The sequence below is a fragment of the Bos grunniens genome, chromosome 10, assembly GCF_055505025.1.
Source record: "Bos grunniens cultivar Pamir isolate PY7600 chromosome 10, Bosgru_T2T1.0, whole genome shotgun sequence".
In the NCBI taxonomy this organism is placed as follows: Eukaryota; Metazoa; Chordata; class Mammalia; order Artiodactyla; family Bovidae; genus Bos; species Bos grunniens.
The window spans coordinates 30,265,857-30,289,699 of record NC_141174.1 but is presented as its reverse complement, the minus strand read 5'-3'; the positions used below and the strand labels follow the sequence as shown (position 1 = coordinate 30,289,699).

Sequence of the window (23,843 nt, the reverse complement as noted above, 5' to 3'; positions counted from 1 at the left end):
TTTAGCAGCCCTTGTAGGACAATAGCTTCTAAATTCAGCTGCAGCCAAACCCTTGCTTTCAATCTTGTTATTAGGTCTGTAGCACACCTCTGAAGCGCTGGTTTTCTGTAGTTGTGGTAGTGGTGAAGTACAGCTTGGAAAAACTTTCCAGGTGATTCTGGGGTAGTTCCCCTCTATTTTTGTCCTGATCACCTGCTGTGATGTATACTGCTTTAGAAGGAGGGATGTTCCATGGCTGTGAACAGTCATGTGTAGAAAGGCAATCTCCTTTTGTAAGCACGAAATCGAAAATGACCATGTGGTGTACAAAATAAATATGCTTGAGACAAATAAGTATTCTCACATTTTTTGGAATTCCCTATTTTCCCATTTAAAAAAAAATGATCTGGTATCAAGAACTACAGAAACAAAAAGTACTGTTAAGTTAATTACTGATCATTGTTGACTAAATGTATTAAACATTTAAATCCAAAATCCTATGGGAATCATATTTGTATATGTTGTAAAGAAGTTACCATGCTGAACAATGTCTTAATTTTCTTTTACCATTTACTTGAGTGCTAAATAAATGTTTTTAATGTAAAGTTAAATACACAGAGTTAATATGATTACTAAGAACCATCAATCACAGTTTGTATTTTATGTAGAATTTTCAACTCAGGAATTTCGATCTGAATTTGTGGCTATGGCAAATGCCTGCTGCTGTATTCTCAGTATCCTTCACCCAGATCACTTCCTTGTCCTCTGAGCTGGTATGCAACTGTTATTGTTCCTGACTCTTTTAGCACTTGCTGTTAGGTCGAAGTTACCTCTGTATATGCATTCTTCCCCCACTATTATTATCAGCTCCTCCAAGTCAAGTATTAGTCTCATTTTTTTTTTTTTTTTGTATTCCCGAAACCTAGCACAATATTTGGGACTTGATAAACCTTTTTTTCAACTAAATATTAGCTGAATATAATTTGTATGTGCTATTTGCAAGTACTTTGTAATATTCTAGCTGTATTTATCAAGAAGACCAAAGGGGACTTCTAGACTGATCATTAGCTTTAAATATTTGAAAAGCTGAACGTGAAACATGGAAAGATATTACAGTAATTTAGTATTATTCTGAAGGGCAGAACTGGCTCTAATGGGTAGAAATCTACAGTAATGCTGGTTTGGTTTCATTTGAAATACTAAGCTTTGTGATAATGGGAGATGTCCTACACTCCTTTGAAAAAGCTCTGATATTCCTGAAAAAATTCAAACAGAGGTGGTTGGTCAGTTGTCAGAATGTTCTAGAAAGAATTTCTGCATTTCAATTCAGTTTAGTCACTCAGTTGTGTCTGATTCTTTGTGACCCCATGGACTGCAGCACACCAGGCTTGCCTACACTGGAGCCTACTCAAACTCATGTCCTTCATGTCGGTGATGCCATCCAACCATCTCATCCTCTGTTGTCCCCTTCTCCTCCCACCTTCAATCTTTCCCAGCATCCAGCTCTTTTCCAGTGAGTCAGTTCTTCACATCAGGTGGTCAAAGTATTGGAGTTTCAGCTTCAGCATCAGTCCTTACAATGAATATTCAAGACTGATTTCTTTTAGGATTGACTGGTTGGATCTCCTTGCAGTCCAAGAGTCTTCTCCAACACCACAGTTCAAAAGCATCAATTCTTCAGTGTTCAGCTTTCTTTATAGTCCAACTCTCACATCCATACATGACTACTGGAAAAGCCATAGCTTTGACTAGATGGACCTTTGTTGGTAAAGTAATGTCTCTGCTTTTTAATATGCTGTCTAGGTTGGTCATCAGAGAAGGCAATGGCACCCCACTCCAGTACTCTTGCCTGGAAAATCCCATGGATGGAGGAGCCTGGTAGGCTGCAGTCCATGGGGTCGCTAAGAGTCGGACACGACTGAGCGACTTCACTTTCACTTTTCAATGTCATGCATTGGAGAAGGAAATGGCAACCCACTTCAGTGTTCTTGCCTGGAGAATCCCAGGGACAGGGGAGCCTGGTGGGCTGCTGTCTATGGGGTCGCACAGAGTCAGACACGCCTGATGGGACTTAGCAGCAGCAGCAGCAGGTTTGTCATAGCTTGTCTTCCGAGGAGCAAGTGTCTTTTAATTTCATGGCTGCAATCACCATCTGCAGTGATTTTGGAGCCCCGCAAAATAAAATCTCTTGCTGTTTCCATTGTTTCCCCATCTATTTGCCATGAAGTGATGGGACCGGATGCCATGATCCTAGTTTTCTGACTTGAGTTTTAAGCCAACTTTTTCACTCTCCTCTTCACTTTCATCAAGAGGCTTTTTAGTTCTTCTTCACCTTCTGCCATAAGGGTGGTGTCATCTGCATATCTGAGGTTATTGATATTTCTCCTGGCAATCTTGATTTCAGCTTGTGCTTAAGCCAGCCCGGCATTTTGCATAATGTACTCTGTATAGAAGTTAAATAAACAGGGTGACAACATACAGCCTTGAGGTTCTCCTTTCCTGATTTGGAACCAGTCTGTTGTTCCATGTCCATTTCTAACTGTTCCTTCTCAGGAGGCAGGTCAGGTGGTCTGGTATTCCCATCTCTTTAAGACTTTTCCACATTTTGTTGTGATCCACACAGTTAAAGGCTTTGGCATAGTCAATAAAGCAGAAGTAGATATTTTTCTGTAACTCTTGCTTTTTCGATGATCCAACAGATGTTGGCAATTTGATCTCTGGTTCTTCTGCCTTTTCTAAATCCAGCTTGAACATCTGAAAGTTCACGGTTCATGTATTGCTGAAGCCTGGCTTGGAGGATTTTGAGCATTACTTAGCTAGCATGTGAGATGAGTGCAATTGTGCGGTAGTTTGAACATTCTTTGGCATTGCCTTTCTTTGGGATTAGATTGGGAGTGGGATTGGATTCTGACATTTGGTGGCAGATAAATCATCAGTTCTTTCAGCTCTAAGTTTGTTGATTTGCTTGCTTTGTTTTAGAAACTTTTTTTTTAAGTCACTTAAAAGCAGTCACAAAAATTTTTAATGTTCCTCCAATTCAGAAAAGCTGGTAATGCTTGTTTAGTTTTTAGAATAATACCCTTGTGATTTTCTTCACATTTTCTAAAATTTTATTTATTGAGAGCCTACTAAGTAATACCTGAAACATATTTTCAAAGCTATTTTTCTTTTGTCTTAGCATGCATAAACCATTCCTTTATTAGAATAGAAATGGAAGCTTGCTGTTGTGAACAGAACACTGGGTTGGAAGTCGGGTGCCTATTTATTACAGGAAAGTTTCATGGAAGGGTTATACTTGGTTCAAAAGATGATTTGCTCTTTTCTTAGGTATTTTTAACAAGTCAGCCACTATTGCTGTAAAAACTTTCATGGATGCTGTTCTTTTTCAGAAAGGGGAGTCTCAGTTCTTAGAACTACCCTTTAGGGAAGCTGCTGAGCCTCTGAGGTTAAAGTCTAGGAACTCCAGCCTTAAGTAGTTTCTTGATTAACCTAAGTTGGGTCTGTGGAAGCCCTTAGCAGTTACTAAGCCATGTATGCTTGAGAAGAAACGGCATATTTATTTGGGAGGCTCTTTAATGTTGTACATATAACTTATTTGATGTTATTTCTTCCAAATGGATTTTGACTTTTTATTAATTGGAGATACATTAGATATTTATAAGATGATACGAAGTGTATAGAATCAGATTAAATGTTTGCATATCTTGCATGCCTACCTGCATATGTAATGTAGTTCAGATAGCATTTTTGGAAAGATGGGATATTCATTATTCGTATAAGTGGTCAGAGTTTTTCAGTGATTGTTTAGAAACGAGAAATAATATAATAAATTATCTTTAGGCCAGGCCTATACTTGACACTTTATACTTAACAGCAACACTTCAGGGTGGATGATATTATCCTCATTTTACAGAGGATGAGATCAGTGCTCAGAGGGGATAAGTGACTTGCTTACCTTTACCCCTTAATAAAGCCAGGATTCAAATCTCACTTTTTCTACTTCTAAAGGCTTTGTTTTTTCTGCTCTGATTTAGTAAATGTTGAAAAGCTATGAAAAGATTAAATGATGAGGATTTTAAAAGCTCCTTGGGGACAGGAACTATGTGTTTTCATTTGTTTTCCTAACTTGACCTAGTTTCTGGTAGAGGAACTCAATAAATAATATTTGTTGAATGAATGAGACAATTAAAAAAATTCTATTTAGTTTTGCCAAATACCGAAATGAATCCGCCACAGGTATACATGTGTTCCCCGTCCTGAACCCTCCTCCCTCCTCCCTCCCCATACCATCCCTCTGGGTCGTCCCAGTGCACCAGAACTAATACAATATTGTAAAGTTTAAAAATAAAATAAAATTAAAATATCAAAAAAAATTCTATTTAAAAAACTAAGATTTTGTCTTAATGAGACAATTTTATATAGCATATAAATGATACAGAGAAACTGAATGTCCATAGTGTTTAGAATTATATGAAAAATAAAAGGTTGAAAATATTGAGGAAAGTTAGATCTTATTTATGTAAAATAGAAAATAAAGTATTTTAAAATCTTCTACTTTTGCGTTAGGTAATCATATCTCAGATTAATGCTTTCTGGCTCTTTTATTCTTTGTAACATTTAAACATTTCTCAGTTTTCTTGAGATTCTATGTCCCTGATGAATCTATGAGAAAGGAAACAGGGCCTTTAGAAGCAAGATGATCATGGATCAAGCAAAATTTTCCTTAATCAATATTTGTTCCATGAATCTTTCAGTAAGACTCAGTTTATTCCCTACTTCTTTGTATTCCATGTCTATAAGTAACTTGTTCATTCATTTAGGTTTTTAAGTACCTAGCACTTGGTATTTAGTAAGTCTTATTTGTGTGTAAGTCTTATGTGCTGGAAGAAGCACAAGCTGGAATCAAGATTGCTGGGAGAAATATCAATAACTTCAGATACGCAGATGACACCACCCTTATAGCAGAAAGTGAAGAGGAACTAAAAAGCCTCTTGATGAAAGTGAAAGAGGAGAGTGAAAAAGTTGGCTTAAAGCTCAACATTCAGAAAACTAAGATCATGCCATCTGGTCCCATCACTTCATGGCAAATAGATGGGGAAACAGTGGAAACAGTGTCGGACTTTATTTTTCTGAGCTCCAAAATCACTGTAGATGGTGATTGCAGCCATGAAATTTAAAGATGCTTACTCCTTGGAAGGAAAGTTATGACCAACCTAGATAGCATATTCAAAAGCAGAGACATTACTTTGCCAACAAAGGTCCATCTAGTCAAGGCTATGGTTTTTCCAGTGGTCACGTATGGATGTGAGAGTTGGACTGTGCAGAAAGCTGAGTACCGAAGAACTGATGCTTTTGAACTGTGGTGTTGGAGAAGACTCTTGAGTCCCTTGGACTGCAAGGAGATCCAACCAGTCCATTCTAAAGGAGATCAGTCCTGGGTGTTCTTTGGAAAGACTGATGCTAAAGCTGAAACTCCAATACTTTGGCCACCTGATGTGAAGAGTTGACTCATTGGAAAAGACTTGATGGAGGGATTGGGGGCAGGAGGAGAAGGGGACGACAGAGGATGGGATGGCTGGATGGCGTCACTGACTCAATGGACATGAGTCTGAGTGAACTCCGGGAGTTGGTGATGGACAAGGAGGCCTGGTGTTCTGCAATTCATGGGGTCGCAAAGAGTCGGACACGACTGGGTGACTGAACTGAACTGAGCTGAAGTCTTATTTATTATAGGAAGAAAGTAAGGAATAAGAGAAGGAGGAAGAGAAGGAAAAGCCAGCAACCTGGCTTGGAACTCCTTTAAAAGGAAGATCAACTGGGAAGAGAAGACCACACAGAATGCATAAGTGAGCATATGGTTTCTTTAGGGAAGAATCTACTGTCAGAACTTCACAGAAAATCTTTTTTTCCCCAATATCAGTCACATACCAAGTATTAGTCACAGGGAACTAGTGTGGTCTAACAAATAGACTGGAAAAGTCTACTGTCTTTGAAAAATCTGTGAACTTTATCATAGAAAAAAAAATATGACTCATTAAATTTAGTACTCTTATTCTTAGGATTATGGAAACTGTTACCTTTAGAAAATGGAGAACCACATGGTAAAATACTTCTTAGAAGCAATTCCTGATAGATTCCCAACACTGATGAATTGGGGTCCCAAAACAGACCAGAGCCAGAGAGAGCCCCCAGCTGCTTAGTGCCTCAGGCACCAGAGGGACATTTGCTGAGAGTCGTTGCTTAGACACAAAGTCAGAAAAGAAGCATCTGGAAGTTTTAATATTTAATGCTGTTATAGGGAAGAGAACTCTGGCTGAGGGCTTGAGTTTAGTGGACTGTAAGCAAAAGGATTAAGAACTGTAATAGCAAATAAGTACAGGTTTCCATATAGTTCCTCTAATTTGCTGGATTATGAAAGTCCTTTCCTAAAAACCAAGGGAAGTAGTTAGTGCCATACGTGTTTGCATTTGCATTAGGTTTGCGATAGACCACTCAGTTAGCTAAAATATCCTAGAAATCAAGCAGGAAACTCAAATCATCTTTACTTAAGCTAAGAGAAAGTCCTATTAACTCCGATGAGTACGTGGTAAAAGTGAAGGTAATTGGTGTTTCTGATCTTGTCTCTTGCCCAACTCAAAATGCAAGGAGAGTGGCTTCTAGGAGTATGTTAAATTCTTATTTTGCTCTTCTGAAATATGAAGGTCCACTGTTGATAGCATATTTTTTCCTTAGTTCTTTAAAAGAGAATAAAGACTGAATCACTGCTGCATATTGTGAAAGGAGAACCCTAAATATTAGATTTACTGAAACCTCCTAAAATGACCCAGATTTTCCGGACTGACAGAGAACCCACAGATCTACTCTGGCAGCCTTGATCCACACCTCAGTTTGGGAATCTAAACTTTAAGAGAAACTCAGAGCCCTTTTATGTGGTCAAGTTGCACAGTTCCTAAGTCTCATAAACAGAAAGGGATAAATTATAAAAATGCCAAATTCTCAGTGTTTTTCAAAATTGGGACGTAATATTAAATTATAAACTTTTTGGCTTTACTTTATTCCTGAAAAAAAACTTGTTGTTGCTATTTTGTTTTGGTAAGACAGGGAAGCCTTAGAAGTACTAGTTTGTACTGTCACCCGGGAAACAGGGGTTGGGCGTGCTGTTACAATGCCATCTGCTGGTCAGCTCATCTGTAGTCTTTTTTGAGGCCTGAATAGTATTGTCCGGAAATTCTGGAAAGCTCTGTCTGAGAGTAGGAGAAATAGAGGAAATTTGGAGGGGGAATCTTTCTCAAAAGTCCTTCCTTTGACAAAATTTACTGGTTACATGTCATTTTATTTTATTTATTTATTTTTTTGATGGAGTCAGAGAGGAAATTTGCATTTTAAGCAAAGCCTTTAAAGGTGAAAATGAAGCCTGACAGATGATCCAGGTCAGTGGTTCTGTTAAGAGACCTAGTTACAGACCCCTGAAGCCTATCCATAGGTTCTTTCTGATGACAGATTATAGAACACATTCAGTAAGTTGATAAAGACCAAGGAGCATTATGTATTCCTAAAGATGTTTCCTGAAGCCTGGGCTATTGTAGTAAAAAGACACTGATAAAATGTATCAAGTGATCACAGCTCTTGAGGAACTTAAATTGTGAAGGAGAGGGGACAGAACAGAAAAGTAACCTTTTGGTTCTTCTAAGATACAGATACAGAATACATTTTCTGAACTTGCTAGCAGCTAAATTAACAAGTTTACTAACCCAAACTGGCTAGAGTAACTGAAGCAACTCTACCTGACTAGGACATGAAAAAAAGGGATCAATGAGATTTAGGTTACCTAACATACTTGTAATGTATGTTCTGTCTCTTCAAGTTAGACTTACAATACTGTGCTTTTCAATTTGACCTGTTAATCACAAGTATATATGAAGAATCTAGTTGGTACAAAGCTCATAAGGATACAAAGATACTGCCACAAATTGTTACAAGGCTACTATTAGGAAGAGAGAAACACTCACTGCCCATACTCAGAATAGGGAAGACAAAGTAGGAGCCACAGATGGAACAAAATGCTGCTGCTGCTGCTGCTGCTAAGTCGCTTCAGTTGTGTCCGACTCTGTGAGACCCCATAGATGGAAGCCCACTAGGCTCCCCCGTCCCTGGGATTCTCCAGGCAAGAACACTGGAGTGGGTTGCCATTTCCTTCTCCATACGTGTAATTTTTAAAATGTTTTTGAAAATAATGGATTTCTTAATAAAAAGTTTTATTGAAGTTTAATTATAGGGTTTTCAGAACAGTAAATATTCTGGTCAGTTTTTATTCAAGTTTAAGATCTTGATAGATGATAAAACAAATATGTATATTTTCCTAGGGTTATTGAAGGGAAAAGTTCCTCCATATATTTTTTATTTCCATTTGTACACAAAGTAGGAAAATGACCCTGTTTTCAAATTTTTTTTTAAATCCTTTTTAAAAACGAGAGGTTCTGTTGTACCCTGTGTTGAGCGGGAATAGCCTTTCAGTGGTATTTGGACATTTAGTAGGAATGCCAGGTTAATAAGACACACTGAATAGAATAAACCAGTTGCTATCCATGACTGAAAACATGTTTGAAGTAAAATTGAATCTCTTTTAGAAGGAAAGGCAAACTTGTTATTTCCTCCCGCAGTTCATCTGTGTAGAACTGGCTGACTAATCCTTGAAGAAGTTGCTGAACTTTTCCCAAGTGCTGAAAAACCGAATTCTGTCTTAAAAATAGAGCTGTGCAATCTAAACCTTCATACATGTATTTTAAATGTTTAACAAAAAGGATAATTATTTTTGTAAACTTATGGTTTCTTAGGTCCAAACTCCAGTTGAAGTCTCCAAACTCCAATTTGTCTTCTCTTTTGCTTTTTTTGAGGAGTGCTGGGAAGAGTAGCCTATGAGAGAACAAGGATTTGTGGGAAGAGGGATTGATTTTTGTTATATATTTTTTTCAATTGCAGGGTAGTGTTAATATCTCAGATATGTAAGAATAGGAAACTTTCTCTTCTGAACTACAATAATAGCTGTAGATAAAATAGAATCATCATGGTAAATCCAGTAGAGTCCTATCATGAGATCCTTTAGCTTGTCTGAGGCATGTTGACTAATCACTTTACCAAACCAGCTATAAAACTGAAATGAAAATACAGGTCAAAGTGAAACGAACATTTTAAGTGTTTTTAGCGCTTCTTATTGTTACAGAAATTCTTTTGTTTTCTTTGAATGCAACTGTGAAACTCAGCTTTCAGAAACAATTTATTGTTTAAATGGTGATGAAAAAAGAATAATTCTGGGGAGTGCTCCTTTTGGTAGACCTTTCTTATTTTTCTTTGCTGTGGTGGATTTCTTCTTCACTTTTCTTCTCTGCACTTTCTCATAGTGTAACAGTTAATAGAGTAGATTTCTCAAGCCAGACGGGCTGTTTCCACTGGGCAAGTTAACTCTCTGAGTCTCCATTTCCTCATTTGTGAAATAAAGAATATCTGCCTCATAGGTTTGTGGTGAAGAAATAAATGTAAAGGAGAAAGTAACCTGTAAATCACTTGGAATAGGCATCCTAAGCCCCCGCCCCAATGTTGCTCTTCTTGTTAATTCTCCTCTTCCGAACCACTTCCCCTTTTGTGTTTTTTACATCTCTCCCCTCAGCCTCTATGCTCCCAACTCATGTGTTTCTCTTTATGATTAGATCAAACAATATTAATACCTTTCCACTTGCTATTACCTAATCAAATTTTACCCTATTTTAGTCTTTTCTTAATGTACAGTTGCTTCTCCTCATGGTTTGTATAAAATACTTTCAACTCCTGTGTTTTGATTAAGTTGACAGATTTTTTATTTCCTTCCTAGGGCAGTTTCTATTAAATGAGTTCTATTAGTTAGGTTTAAAATGAGGGAGAAAAGAATAGCTATTTAGTTAATGTGGTGAAACTAAATGATTTATAATGGCTGAATACCTGTCACTAACGTATGTCTTCTAGCCCTAATTCTGGCTTTGGTGGTATGGAGGCCAGAACCACTTAACTACAACCATGGCTTTTGTGGATGACCCCGCTCCAGCTATTATTTAGAGGACAACATGGTGTGTGTCGTATTAGGAGTCCATGCTGTGTATCTATGTCAGCAAAAATCATTTACAAATTCTTGCTTATGACCTGCCTGTAAGATAAGTCCTTAAACACTTCCTTATGCTATTAATAGAACACATGAGATGAAAGGTATGACAGGCAACTTTTGGAGCATTGCAGGCGGATTCTTTACCAACTGAGCTATCAGGGAAGCCACTGGAAAAAACAATGGATACATAAGCATTCCTATTGATTTTATATTTTTGAAGCTTTTCCACTTTATTTTATTGAGCTGATTATTCTTTTTATGTAAATCTAATTAAGATGTATTCGTAACTTAACGTATATTTATAATATGTTAAGGTGCCAATCCTTGCATGAAAGTTTACTTGTGGTTAGGGAAAAATAATATATACAGTAGAAAGAGTGGTATCTTTCTTTGTTTCGTCAGTAGAGTTTCCCCCCTACATGAGTGGTTTTGTAGCTCTTAAAACAAACACCCGCATTCTCTAAGAAAGGAGCAATATTTTACATGTTTTGTTATATTTATATCTTGTATGCTGAGACTCTTTTTGAGAGAGAAACATATGTTTTATGAGTTCATATTTCTTGAAATATACATGATTCTCCAGACTGGAATCTAATGAAATAGGACTCTCGTTTGAAAATGAAAGAGTTAAGGCTACAACAGAGGATAAATGTGATCAAATGATTAGCCAGGGGCTAATAGAAATTCTGGGAAGAATGACAGATTGTATATTAGGAAGAAATAGGATCTCATATTCATTGCAGCTTTTTACAACTAAAGATCTAAAAGAAATAATAGAAAATTACTGAAAGAGATGAATGTCTGAAACCTTAGTAAAGCATGTGGTATTGGATTAATCCAAGCAAGAAAGACTGATGGACAGATAATAAATTACATTGTGTAGGAAGTCTGCATTCCTTGTTTTAAAGGTACTTTTGTCTTTTTTTTTTTTCCTTGCAAGATATATTTAAGTAGCCCTAGGCCAGTTTCAGAAAATTCAGTTCATGATTTTCATCATCACACCATATGTGTATGATTCTTTGGAATAGATAAAGTATTACAAACAAAGACCCCCAAATTCTTGAGTGGAGAAGGTTAATCTAAACCTTCCTTCCGTTCTGTACCAAACTGGTAGCATTTTTCCATATGAGAATATGAATGACTTAGAATATCTTTCCACATACAATTAATTGTGATGTCCCATAACTAACAAAGCATTTGAAGAAACGTGCTGTACTTCTGCTGACTAAAAGACTTTATTTCAACAGCTGTACTTCCGCTGGGAAAAAAAGAAATAGTCATAAACTGGAAAGTGTGAATATGTGTATTTTCACTGAAGAGAAGTGACCATTAAGTGTTCTAAATTTTACTTTGCCATAGGTACATGTTGTTTTATTTTTTTTAAAAAATGAGAAAGAGTGTATGTGTTTATATGTGTAAGCATTGCCTATCTTCATATAAACGTATACACAAACTAGTATATAACCTTTTTCCCCCAGGGTTGAGCAGTCACGCAGCACTGTACTAATTGTGAAGCTCAGCTACTTTTAAATTTGTTGGTTGAAAAACATACATTCTTTTTTTAAAACTCTTGGAGCTTTTCAATCAGTTTTTCCTCAGATTTTTGCCATTCAGACTTGGCATTCATTTATGTTCTTGGTTTTTGTAGGTCCAAGGAGAAAGTGAAATGTTTCCTGAAATATAAATAAGTAATAAAATTAACATGCACACAGAGTGCTCTCTATTCTTCATGGACATATACTTGTTGGCTCTTTTTAAATATATACTTAATCTCTAGGGGAAACAGAGATTATTACTCTGTTAAACTGACTCCAAATCATCTGGGTTTCTGTAGTTACTTAAGCATTTAAGTTTAAGCTCAAGTATTTACATATAAATGAGTTCTCTATTCTGTAACCATATGAAAACATTTCCCAGTGTGGGATGGAAGGTTTATAAGATGTGAGGTTTTTTGTTTTTTAATAGCTACACCAGAAATAGGATCATTATTAAAATGCTGTAAAAGCAGGTTATTTCTTGGATCCTGTCTGATAGAGTGTGAGAAGTAATGCTAACTTTGGGTTTTGTTTACATAATATAAAGGAGCCCTGTTAATAAAACAGAATAATAATTGTAAGTTTTGTCCCTTTAATGTGCTTAATAATTTCAATTGGATCTTTTCTAATCTGTTTTGGAGAGCAATTTAAAATGTAACTCATTTTGCATTTTGCTTTTGTTTTATAATAGCATGAGTCCACAGTGTGTGTGGAAGGACAGTAGCAGAGAAAGAGGAGAAGTGAGACTACTGGGGGGAGGTCTCTCTCTAATAAAAACAAATAATCAGATTTATTAGCTATACTTATTTATCTCTTATTTCTCTATCAGTTGTTGCTAAACTAAACTCTAATGCCTTGTACTGGGAGATAGCATTAAGAGTTTTTGTCTAGCTTCACGGGAAGATCCCCTGGACTAGGAAATAACAACCCACTCCAGTATTCTTGCCTGGAAAGTTTCCATGGACAGAAGAGTTTGGTGGGCTACAAAGTCCATGGGGTCCCAAAGAGTCAGATATGACTGAGCACACATGTACACATGCACACACACAAGCAAAATTTTGTTTCTAAGTGGGTTGTAATCAAGAACCTTTCTCTTACCTAAATCTTTTGCCTTGAACTTGAAATGTAAACAAAAGATACCTAATGAGCTTACCAATTATTCTTCTCTACAAAGAATATTAATTATTTGTCTTTATTTATCTCCGTTCCTGGTATGTATCTTTCTTTGAGGACAGTGCAGTATGAATTAATCTTCCACATGCTGTCATATCCCAAATCGGTATCCGTGTTTCTAAATAAGATTATTCTGTAAATGGTTAAAAGTTATAGGATTCTAATAGGAACTCTTTTTATTCTGTCTGCAGCTATGTCATCTTATCTTTTAATCATTAAAACAGAACTTCCTGCTACTATATCAGAATTTTTATCTGGAGACTACAGTGGGTAAGAAAAAGTATTTCACATTGTATTCATTTATTTATTAATTCAATAAATATCTATTAAGCCCTTGTGGGAAATAAGGTAAATGTAGTTCCTGCCCTCAAGACACTTACAAAGTTATGTGGAGACAGTGGTCCTAGAGAAGGAACCCCTGCAGACCGCTGGTGGTAACCATTATGTTCAGAACAATGGTCTGTGAACCCTCTGACAGGCCAATGGCAATCCCTGCTTTCCATGGGGGTACGAAAGAGCAGGACAAGTATGAGCCAGCTTTTAGAGAAGAGTGGAGGAGAAATTTCTGGATATGAAATGTTGGCTGGAGGAGCAGGGAGGCTGAAAGCACTGACGGTAAAGGTCTTAAAGGAGGGAGCAGATAATCCTGCTGTCACTTTTCAGCAAACCACAGTGATAAAGAGAAATCAGAGTGATAAAGTTACAGCAGACTTATGTAAAATCCTGTTATAAAGCATTATTGGAAAAAAATTGTTTCATTTCCTGTTTTTAACAATATTATATATAATACTAAACCATGTTATACTGCCCTTTTTTTTTTTTTTATAAAAACACTGGGTTCTAAAGACTATTAATTCATCTTTTTTTATGAGGAAAAAGTCCAAATTAATTATACTTTTCCTCTTACTATATATAACATGAAATTTTGAGAAAAACAAACTTGAAAGGGCTAAATGAATCCTTTTAATTGTCATCAAATTAATTCATATAATTTCTAAATCACAACACCAAAACCCATCAGACTTTTTGATTTAAATATTTGGTTGTTTTGCTCCAATATTTTGTTCCAACTTCTTCTGGATTGCAGGGCAAGTTTTCAAAATTGAGTTTTAGCTTTTACAAGTTGGCTTCCATGAAAGAATTCTACTTAGACAACTACAAATACATATTTATAAGAAAAATATGATATAGTTTAGGTCTGAATAGGAACTGTGATTGATAAAAAGGTAAGGAGAAGTCCTTACCGATTTTTCATCATTGGAAGATGTGCTTTTGTGTAGTACTTTACAGTTGACAAAGTTTCCATATTCATTGTCACATTTGATACTTAGAGCTACCTTGTTTTATCTGTAGCTTTATCTAGTTTTAAGTTTTATGCTCTTATTTTGATAAACAATTGCTAAATGACACACCTATGTAAAATTTGCTTTTACATGTGCTGTAAAAAATAATGAGGACAACTTCTATTACTCAAAAAATTCTATGCCATAAATTTCCATTATAACTTAGTGCTAAGAAACTCAAGGCAGTAAGAGGTAAAATGAAGAATGTTAGGCTAAGAGTAAGGAAACATGTGTTCTATTCATTTCATATTCAGTAATCTCAGGAAATTAATTTAACTTCTTTGGCCGTATAACTTAATTTTGAGCCTGAGGTTTCTTTATCTGGTGTAATGGTGGTACTGGTATTGCCTTCTTCACAAAGTTGTTGGGATGACCGAGTAAGATATGATACATATACATGCTTTTGTAAGCTGATAGCATAATGTAAGTGTGGGAAATCAAGCAACTCCATAATGTTGTATGTCAGTTACAACTCAATTTTTAAAAAGAAATTGCAATAATAATGACTGTATAAAGGTGGCTTTTCCCTATTTGCTCTAACTGCCAGAAAGGTCAAAGTCAAATTTGAATGTATTGCATTAACTGTGTTAATCTTAATAGTTGTCACATGTGTTCTCCTTTTTCTTGATCCTGAATTTGGTTACTTCTATTTACTTTTTTTATGTCATATGTCTTTGCGGAAAGAAGAGGGACAAAAATACATATAAAGTTTTGGAAATAATTAAGGTAGTATGTGACAGAATTGCTATTAAAACTTAGGTCTTCTTTCTTTAAAAGTGATACTTTTACCATAGTGTCATTTTAAGTTAGTTGTCATTTTCTTATTTTCTCTAATTTGTTTAAAGAAGGAAATAAAAAGTAACTCCCATCTTATTCATATTAGAAGAAAATTGATCAGTTATTTTTGCATCAGAAATGAATTTTTAAAGCTGTATATACTTCAAAATACTGTGAACAGTTTGCAACATCTGTTAACGATGTTTTAAAATTGCTCATCTTGTTTTAAATGTAATATATATTCACTTATTTTGGATTTCAAAGTTTTGAAAAGCATTAGAAAGTGACTAATTATATTAATTGGTTAGAATGCAGATAAATCATGTCTTTAAATTTTAATACTATGAAAAAAGTTTAATACTATGAAATAATTAAGAAATAAATGTTATGGTAATTGATTTGACTACCTAGCACAGTTTATTTCCAGGTAGAGTTACAGAGCAGTATTTCTTCTGTGAGATCAATATAATATTGGTGTACTTTTAGGTTTTGAGTTACAATAAATTGCAGTTAAGAATTTTCAGTTGTGCTTATGTTCTGTGTTATATGTGAGATTTGATGTACCTTTGTGAAAAATAAACCTTTATAAAGATGTTATCAAAAAGAAACTACTTTTATAATATTCTAATTTCAAAAATTATTATTAGAAGTCAGAAGCTATTTAATACTTATACCAAACTTTTATGAGGCATCTATATTTTTCATAGAGTAACATTTAAAAAAATCTATGGCTGTTATAACTTGGAAGCTCTATGTTAACATTTAATGATCTTGTCAGCAGAATATGATTGACACAATTAAGTTGTCTTGCATTTGAGTTACATAATTGATATGGGATGTGAGTAAGATCCTAATTCAGAACATATGATACTCTTGTTCCATTCCGTTCAAGAATGAAATTAAAGCAACTTATAAATAAATCTGGTTTTCATTAAAATATGGGGAAAAATCTGCATGCCAAAGCATTTGCAATGCAGCTAGGGATCTATACCATATATTTCATACTTGGAACAATTTTATCATATAGGATTAGTCCACAGATCACACGAGTTTTCTAGGAAGTGTAAAACTTTTTACTCTAAATCTTTTGGCTTGAAGAGAATATATATTTAGATCACAGTAGGAAACAGGGGTTCTGTTAGATAACTCTTTTCTTCCCCTACTTAGGAAAAATTTTAAGGTTAGCATATTCTTCTAAAATCTTGATTTTTCAATTGTGCTTCTGCAATTTCTTTGTACTGGCTTGTATTTCTCAAGCTGGAGTTTTATTTTGTAAAATTTAGTCATTTCTGCTCCTTGGAAAATATCCATTGCCAAATACAATTCAGTTGACTGTGACATGCACATGAAATTTGAGCTAATTTTACTGTGCATTACTGTATTGCTTGATTGTTGACAAATAGTAAAGAAAAGCATTGTATTTATAATTGGCTGTGTTAACATAACTTAATAAAGATAAGAAATGACTAATATTAATCAGTAGCCAAACTAGGGATAGAGAAAATTTTTTTAAAAGTTCTTTTTAATATCAGAAATTAAAAGTGTAGTCTTGTGAAGAGGAGAGCGTAAAGAAATCACAGTCTTGAGAAAAATGAGGCCATAAATTCAGAGTGACTATTCAAGAATAGAGAGTATTTCCATTGCTTCTGTTACTAAGATTGTCACTGTCCTTTTGCTGATTTTGTAGACATATACAATGAAGTTGTTGAAGCAGATAATCTCTGAGGTCCCTTCTAGTTCTAACATTCCATAACTCTGAGATTCCGAGTTACCACTGGGAGGAGGTAAACTTATCTTCAGACCCAAAGCTTTGGGCAATCGTGTAACTTCCGTGGACATGAGTGAATTATGATCTGAAATAATGTAAAGTTATAAAGTATAATACATAATAGTAAATGTTATAGAGTGCAGGGTTTCCAAGTGTTCCTAAGAATCTTAATGCAGGAGAAAAGAATCTTTGGTCCATAGGATTAATGTGCCCAATTCTTGCTTTGTAACAGGAGGGACAGCAGAACTAACAGATGGAATCTTCTTTGGTGTGCCTCTGGGCCTTTTTTTCTCCTGGCGCTGCAACTGTCTGAGTCTGTTTTGGGTCACAGAAGGAAAGAGATTTCAGGCATGGAGCCCTGGGCTTTTTGCCAGCTTTAGAAATTTAGTTGCCAGGTGTTCCTCGGTGAGGGATATTTTGAAGTTCTCATTTCCATGCGTATTCAAGAGTGAGTAGAAGACGAATATGCCAGGAAGTGTCATGTTGTATTTGTAATCTCCATGCTCTCTTAGAACCTCCTGCATACCAGGACTTGAGGGGCATGTGCAGATGTAGAGAGCACAGCTTCAGGCCCATTAGCTAGAAATACTTGTGTGCAGGATTTAGTGTCTGGCATTGTGCATTTCCTAAAGACATGAGTTAGGGTGGAGAAGGGCAAGCTGTGATCATGGTGTTTCTTCAGCTGCTGCTCCTTCTCTTGTTCTGTTAAAGAGGAAGTTGTCAGCACCCAGCAGTACCTTTTCGAGATACATTAGAGAGGACTTCTTCATAAACTAAGGTGTGAAAGAGACACAGTGAGTCATAACGTTTGTGTTAAAACCCATGGGTTGAAGCCGATTTAAAGGAAAACCTTTTCTTTCTTTTTTTTAAAAATTGAGATATTGATGCTTGTGTTGGTGCTTAGTTGCTTCAGTCGTGTCCGACTCTTTGCGACCCCATGGACCACAGCCTGCCAGGCCCCTCTGTCCATGGGGATTCTCCTGACAAGAATACTGGAGTGGGTGGCTGTGCCCTCCTCCAGGGGATCTTCCTGACCCAGGGATTGAACCCATGTCTCCTACATTGCAGGCGGATTCTTTACTGCTGAGTCACTGAAGTTAACATATAACATTGTCAACTATATATTGTGTGAGTTTCAGGTATCCAATGTATAAATTTGATACACATATATTGTGGTATGATTACCACTGTGGTGTTTAGCTGATACCTCCATTACCTCACATAATTATCATTTCTTTTTTGTGGTGAGAATATTTAAGATTCTGTCTCTTAGCAACTTCCAAGTATATAAAATAATTCTGTTAATTATAATCACATTGTTTTGCATTCGAGTCCCAGAACTTATTCATCCTCTAACTGCAAATTTGTACCGTTTGACCAACATCTCCTCCATTCCCTTACCTACCAGCCCCTGCTAACCACCATTCTATTGTTTCTTAAATTCCACATGTACATGATATACAGTATTTGTCTTTTTCTGTCTGACTGATCTCTTAGCATAATGTCCTCAGTGTCCATCAGTGTTGTCACAAATGGCAAAATATCTTTCTCATGGCTGAATAATATTCCCGTGTGTGTGTGTGTGTGTGTGTGTTTTATCCCACATTTTCTTTATCCCTTCATCCATTGACAGACACTTAAATTGTTTCCGTATCTTGGCTACTGTGAATAATAGCCTATAAACATGGGAGTGCAGATATCTTTTTGATATCCTGTTTTCATTGTCTTTAAATATATGCCCAGATATGGGATTGTTGGATCAATCATGTGGTAGTTCTGCATTTACTTTTTTGAGGAACTGTTTTCCATAGTGGTTGAACCAATTCACATTCCCACCAAAAGTGCACAAATCTTTCTTTTTCTCCACATCCCTGCCAATACTTGTTGTCTCTTGTCTTTTTGATGATATACATACTAACAGGTGTAAGATCATATTTCCTTGCGATTTTGATTTGTATTTCCCTGATTAGTGATGTTGGTCATCTTTTCATGTACCTGTTAACCATTCATATATCTTCTTTGGGAAAAAATATCTATTTATTTACTTTGCCCATTTAGAAATTGGATTTGTTTGATTTTTTGCTATTGAATTGTAAGAGTTCTCTATATATTTTGAATATTAGCCCTTCATCAGATATATGACTTGGAAATATTTTCTCTCGTTCTGTAGACTGCCTTTTCATTCTGGTAATTGTTTCTTTTATTGTACAGAACTTTTCATTTTGATATAGTTCCATTTATTTTTGCTTTTGTTGCTTGTGCTTTTGGTGTCATATTAAAAAAAAAAATTATTGCCAAGACCGATGTCAAGGAGCATTTTCTTTATGTTTTCTTCTATAAATTATATAGTTTCAGGTTTTACATTTGAGTATTTATTTCAAGTTAATTTTTGTGAATGGTATAAGATAGATTTCATTTTTCTGTATATGGCTATCCAATTTCCTCAGTCTAATTTTTTGAAAAGACTCCCACTGAATATTCTTGAGTCCTTTCTCAAATATTCGTTGACAGTATATGGGGTGGGAGAGTATGCCGAGGTTCCATAGTCTGTTCCTTTGAACTATGTGTCTGTTTTATGCCAGTACTGTATTGTTTTGATTACTAAAGCTTTGCAGTATACTTTGAAGTCAACTTGGTTTTCTTTCTCAGGATTGCTTTGGCTATTTGGAGCCTTTTGTAGTTCCATACAAATTTTAGAATTTTTGTTCTATTTTGAGAAAAAAACTGTCATTAGGACTTGATAGGGATTGCACTGACTATAGATAGCTTTGGATAGTTTGGACATTTTAACAATATTGATTATTTTGATCCATGAACACAGTTGTTTGTGTCTTCAATTTCTTTCATTTAAGTTTGACTGTCTTTCACTTCTTTGGTTAAATATTTATAAGTATTTTATTGCTTTCATGCTATTGTGAGTGGCATACAGACCAGGAGCTGACTGTGGCTCAGATCATGAACTCCTTATTGCCAAATTCAGACTGAAATTGAAGAAAGTATGGAAAACCACTAGACCATTCAGGTATGACCTGAGTGAAATCCCTTATGATTATACAGTGGAAGTGAGAAATAGATTTAAGGGACTAGATCTGATAGAGTGCCTGAGAACTATGGACGGAGGTTTCTGACATTTTGCAGGAGACAGGAATCAAGACCATCCCCAAGAAAAAGAAATGCAAAAAAGCAAAATGGCTGTCTGAGGAGGCCTTACAAATAGCTGTGAAAAGAAGAGGAGTGAAAAGCAAAGGAGAAAAGGAAAGATACACACATCTGAATGTAGAGTTCCAAAGAATAGCAAGGAGAGATAAGAAAGCCTTCCTCAGTGATCAATACAAAGAAATAGAGGAAAATAATAGAATGGGAAAGACCAGAGATCTCTTCAAGAAAATTAGACATACCATGGGAACATTCATGCAAAGATGGGCTCAATAAAGGACAGAAATGGTATGGACCTAACAGAAGTAGAAGATATTAAGAGGAGGTGGCAAGAATATACAGAAGAACTATCCAAAAAATCTTCATGACCCAGATAACCACGATGGTGTGATCACTCACCTAGAACCAGACATTCTGGAGTCTGAAGTCATGTGGGCCTTAGGAAGCATCACTACAAACAAAGCTAGTGGAGGTAATGGAATTCAGTGGAGCTATTTCAAATCCTGAAAGATGATGCTGTGAAAGTGCTGCACTCAATATGCCAGCAAATGTGGAAAATTGAGCAGTGGCCACAGGACTGAAAAAGGTCAGTTTTCATTCCAATCCCAAAGAAAGGCAATCTCAGAGAATGTTCAAACTACCACACAATTGCAGTTATTTCACACATAAGCAAAGTAATGCTCAAAATTCTCCAAGTCAGGCTTCAACAGTACATGAACCATGAAATTCCAGATGTTTAAGCTGGATTTAGAAAAGGCAGAGGAACCAGAGATCAAATTGCCAACATTTGCTGGATCATTGAAAAAGCAAGAGAGTTCTAGAAACACATCTATTTCTGCTTTATTGACTATGCCAAACCTTTGACTGTGTGGATCACAACAAACTGTGGAAAATTCTGAAAGAGATGGGAATTCCAGACCACCTGACCTACCTCCTGAGAACTTTGTATGCAAACCAAGAAGCAACAGTTAGAACTGGACATGGAACAACAGACTGGTTCCAAATTGGGAAAGGAGTACATCAAAGCTGTATATTGTCACCCTGCTTATTTAACTTCTTCTTTTTTTTTTTTTTTTTTGCTTATTTAACTTCTATGCAGAGTAGTACATCATGAGAAACACTGGGCTGGAGGAAGCACAAGCTGGAATCAAGATTGCCAGGAGAAATATCAATAAGCTCAGATATGCAGATGACACCACCCTTATGGCAGAAAGCCAAGAAGAACTAAAGAGCCTCTTGATGAAAGTGAAAGAGGAGAGTGAAAAAGTTGGCTTAAAGCTCAACATTCAGAAAACTAAGATCATGGCATCCAATCCCATCACTTCATGGCAAATAGATGGGGAAATAATGGAAACAGCAAGAGCCTTTATTTTCTTGGGCTCCAAAATCACTGCAGATGGTGATTGCAGTCATGAAAGTAAAAGTCACTTGCTCCTTGGAAGAAAAGTTATGACCAAGCTAGACAGCATATTAAAAAGCAGAGACATTCCTTTGCCAACAAAGGTCCATCGAGTCAAGGCTATGGTTTTTCCAGTAGTCATGTATGGATCTGAGAGCTGGACTGTAAAGAAAGCTGAGTGCTGAAGAATTGGTGTTTCTGAACTGTGGTGTTGGAGAAGACTCTTGGGAGTCCCTTGGACTGCAAGATCAAACCAGTCCATCCTAAAGGAAATCAGTCCTGATTATTTATTGGAAGGATTGATGCTGAAGCTGAAACTCCAGTACTCTGGCCACCTGATGCGAAGAACTGACTCATTGGAAAAGACTTTGATGCTGGGAAAGATTGAAAGCAGGAGGAGAAGGCGACAACAGAATATGAGATGGTTGGATGGCATCACCAACTCGATGGACATGAGTTTAAGTAAGCTCCGGAAGTTGGTGATGGACAGGGAAGCCTGGCATGCTGCAGTCCACAGGATCGCAAAGAGTTGGACACGACCAAACTAATTGTTTATTTCTTTTTCAGATACTTCTTAGTTTATAAAAATATAACTGATTTCTGTGCGTTGTTTATGTATCATTCAGCTTTATAGTATTTTTTGATTAGCTCTAACAGTTTTTTTGGTTGAAGTCTTTAGAATTTCCTATATATAAGATCATATCTGCAAATAAGGACAGATTTACTTCTTATCCAATTTGGATGCCATTTATTTCTTTATCTTGCCTGATTGTTCTAGCTAGGACTTCCAGTACTATGTTTAATAAGAGTGGTGAGGGTAGGCATCCTGGTCTCATTCCTGACCTTAGAGGAAAAACTAAGCCTTTCACTGTTGAGTATGATATTAGCTGTGAGCTTTATATATATGGCCCTTATGTTGAGATTTCTTCCCTCTGTACTAAATTTGTTGAAGTTTTCTTTTTTTAAATCATAAATGAATATTGTGTTTTGTCACATGCTTTTTTGGCATCTATTTTTTAATCATATGTTTTTAACATTTTTATAAAACCTATTTTTTAACATTTTTATTATATGTTTTAATGTTTTTGACCATGTGTTTTTTATCTTACATTCTGTTAATGTGCTATTTCATGTTGACTGATTTTCATTTGTTGATCCATCCTTGCATCTTATGGATAAATCCCACTTGATCATAATATATGATGCATTTAATGTGCTGTTGGATTTGGTTTACTAATATTTTGTTGAGAATTTTTATAATATATTCACCAGGGATATTTTTTGTAATGTTCTTATGTGGCTTTGATGGTAGGGCATGCTCACCTTATAAAGTGAGTTTGGAACTGTTCTCTATGGTCCAGTGTTTGGGAAGAGTTTGAGAAGCACTGGCGTTAGCTTTTCTTTAAATGTTTGGCGGAATTCACCAGTGAAACCATCTGGTCCTGGGCTTTTCTTTGTTGGTAGTTTTTTATTACTGGTGCAGTGACCTTATTCATTATTGGTCTGTTTATATTTTTTTAGTTCTTCATGATTCAGTCTTGGTACACTGTATGTTTCTAGGAGTTTGTCCATTTTCTTAATTGAATGTGGCAGTGGGAGACTTTGGCTGGTAGTGAAAGGATACATTATAGTCAAGTGGAAATTCAGAGAACATCTAACAAACGACTTGAAAGAGTAATACCTGTTATCTTTGATGCTCCCAGCTCTCATATCAGCATGAATTTTACTTTGTTACCATTTTGATGTGCACATGCATATATTTCAGAGTAAAAATGATAGCTACTTTACAGACGATTTAGAAGACAAAGCAAATAAAAATTATACATAATACCATCTCTTACCCAATCCCTGCTATCATTTTATTTCCTTTGAATTTTTCCACCAAAACATTTTAAAAACATAGTTAATAATCATTATTTTGTATTTTTATCATTAGTATTTTCTGTTTCAGTAAACTGTCTTTTTAAAAAAAAAATAAAAGCTGTTTAACATTCCATTGAGTATGCTGTTTTTGACAAACATTTTTTCTTGTTGGTTATATAAGATTTTCCTCAACTTTTTAATATTATGATAATGTTATACTCACAGCTTCATGCACATAGAATTCTTTATATCTTAGATTATTCTCTCAGAGATTACCACACATTATCAGTATTTTTCCAGAAGATAGTGCTAATTGACAAGATCACTAACGTTGTGTGAAGGACCAATTATTCACATCCTTGAATATTATTTTCTAAATATTTGTACTCAATAGCCTTATTAGTTATTTCTTTAACATCAGAGATTGGATTTTTCCTCATGTGTATTTACTAGTTGCACTTCTTTTATGAATTGCTTAATTATTATATACCAAAGAGAAGTCTTTACTATTAAATTCTTAGGGAATTAAGTCTGATTTTTAAAAACTTCAACACATGTATTTTTATATTGAAACTTTAAAACCTTATATATGCCACCAGTACACAAAGATTTCTCAGTGCTGCTACATAGAAATATCTGCTTTTGGTATTTTAAGTATATCTTTCTAACTTTTTTGTAACTCTGCATCCATTTTTAAAAAAAAATAATCAAATCACAC

The 23,843-nt window shown here is 35.6% G+C and overlaps 1 protein-coding gene across 16 annotated transcripts in view; it reads left to right on the top strand.

The window, feature by feature from the left end:
* Positions 1-23,843, top strand: part of SLC38A6 (solute carrier family 38 member 6) — a 70,044-nt gene that overhangs the window by 24,649 nt on the left and 21,552 nt on the right. For 11 of the 16 annotated variants that reach the window (XR_015134232.1, XR_015134231.1, XR_015134234.1 and 8 more), the window contains one exon: positions 13,011-13,089. The exons of the other annotated variants lie outside the window; for them this stretch is intronic. Coding sequence is in view for 7 of the 11 variants with exons in the window: in XM_086320387.1 (XP_086176513.1) it covers positions 13,011-13,089 (79 nt within the window). In the remaining 4 variants the exon portion in view is untranslated. The remainder of the gene's footprint in view (positions 1-13,010; positions 13,090-23,843) is intronic. 16 annotated transcript variants of the gene reach the window in all.